This window comes from Cinclus cinclus, chromosome 7, assembly GCF_963662255.1.
Source record: "Cinclus cinclus chromosome 7, bCinCin1.1, whole genome shotgun sequence".
Classification (NCBI taxonomy): Eukaryota; Metazoa; Chordata; class Aves; order Passeriformes; family Cinclidae; genus Cinclus; species Cinclus cinclus.
In genome coordinates, this window is record NC_085052.1 from 16,324,934 (window position 1) to 16,326,897 (window position 1,964).

At 44.3% G+C, this 1,964-nt stretch overlaps 1 protein-coding gene across 1 annotated transcript; it reads left to right on the forward strand.

Annotated features, from left to right (window-relative positions):
- The first annotated feature begins 478 nt into the window (after positions 1-478).
- PPP1R3C (protein phosphatase 1 regulatory subunit 3C) lies at positions 479-1,447 on the forward strand. The gene has a single exon (XM_062496658.1). It carries the CDS (start codon positions 503-505, stop codon positions 1,445-1,447), a length of 945 nt encoding a protein of 314 aa, XP_062352642.1. The 5' UTR covers positions 479-502.
- Positions 1,448-1,964: the final 517 nt, after the last annotated feature.

The window sequence follows — 1,964 nt, forward strand, 5'->3', positions numbered from 1 at the left end:
GGTTCTGCATAAAGATATATAGGATCCCATCTGATGCTGTGATATGCTTAATATAGTGCTGTCTGTGCTAAGAGATGAAGCAGCTGATCCAGCCTGTTGGAATTTTAAGACCCTGCTCAGGGCCTCTAAGAGGGAAGTTCAAGTGGATGAGCACTTCCACTTTAACTGGACCTGTTTTACTCATGACTAGAATGTTATTTTCTGTATTTTCAAGAAAATATGTTCAATTAGCTTTCATAAAATCTGGTTTTTAGAGGTTTGGATAAAGAAATGAGAGTAGATTTGAATTTAAGAAGTTTAGAATTGGCAATAAATTACTAAGCAGTCTCACCCTGGTTCCTTAGGTAGAACTGTCAATTCTGATTTAGGCTGCATTGTTTAAAGCCAAGCAGAGATGAGGCCGTGAATAATTAAAAGAACAGATGAAGTAAATACGTATTCTTAAGAAGCTTCTTATCTGATGCAATAAAAGTTAACATTGTGTGTTTCTTCTCCATTCAGAATGATACAGATCTTGGACCCCAGACCCTTGTCCAGCTCCAGCATGCCTGTGGACATGGCCATGCGAATTTGCATAGCCCATTCTCCGCCGCTGAAGAGCTTCCTCGGCCCCCTCGAGGACTGCCAAAGAAACAACTTTGTGAACAGACTCAAACCTCTCCGGCCGTGCCTTCATGTGAAATGTGACTCCGAAAATGAGAAGAGTGAGTGGAACCACTCACCTGCCCGAGCCAAGAAGCGCGTTGTGTTTGCAGACTCCAAGGGGCTGTCCCTGACAGTGATCCACACCTTCTCTGAGTTCCAGGAGCCCCCTGTGTGGGATCTCCAGTTTGACCTCTTAGGCATTGAGGACTTAACATCCGACCTAAAACTCCATGAGGAGAAAAACTTGATTCTGGGTTTCCCTCAGCCCTCAGCTGACTACCTGGACTTCAGGAACCATCTGCAGAAGAACCTGGTCTGCCTGGAGACCTGCACCCTGCAAGAGAAGGTGCTGTCAGGCACTGTGAAAGTAAAAAATGTGAGCTTTGAAAAAAAGGTTCAGGTTCGTATTACTTTCGATACGTGGAAGACCTACAAAGATGTTGAGTGTGTGTACATGAACAATATTTACAGTGATTTTGAAAATGATACCTTCTCATTTACCATTGATTTTCCTCCTGCCATTTCCTCTGAAGAGAAGATAGAGTTTTGCATTTCTTACCAAAGTGGAGAACGTACCTTCTGGGACAATAATGAGGGTCAGAATTACAAAATTGTACATGCGGAGTGGAAGCCTAATGGTGTTCAGATACCATCTGCCAAGGAAGGCTATGTAGATCTTCAGACTTCAAGGAGAGGACAAGAGAGAGAACCTGATCAACTGGGCAGTCCAAGGCTGTCCAGTGGCCTCTTCCCCCAGTGGCAGAGCTTGGGTCAGATTGAAAGTTCATTACCATATTGGTGATCCACACTACGGACGAAGCATCCTTCCATTTGGCAACAAAACACTGTTAGTTTTCTGGTTCACATACTGCATGGTGAAACCACCTGGCAGGTTTTATTTGCTGTCTGAACAAATCCAGGTTCATTAGACTGTGGGACTTGTTAAACCATATTATGCTCCTGGAATTCTTAGCCAAATGTTACCCTTGGACGGAAAGAAACCCAAGGTGCAACTCATGTCTATGCCACGTACTATAGGAGTAGCTTGCCTGTATCTCAAGGTATATGCTGCTTTCTTCCTGCTGTCATCTCTCCTAGGTCACTAGGAGAGAGACTTGCAAAGTAGTATGGAAGGCAGTGGTGTCTCAGCAAGCTGTGGTAACTGTGTGTGCACAGGGATGGAAATAGAATGTCACAACTCCTTTTGCACCTATCAGGAGTGCAGTAGATGCTGTCAGGAGGCTTGCTGTGACCCTCTATGTGCTTTTAGCAAAGGCAGGTAGGGATGCATGGCAAAGATTCATGGCTTCAATACATGC

Excerpts from the sequence above, each read along its gene's own strand:
- PPP1R3C (XM_062496658.1), top strand. The coding sequence starts at position 503 with ATGATACAGATCTTGGACCCCAGACCCTTGTCCAGCTCCAGCATGCCT.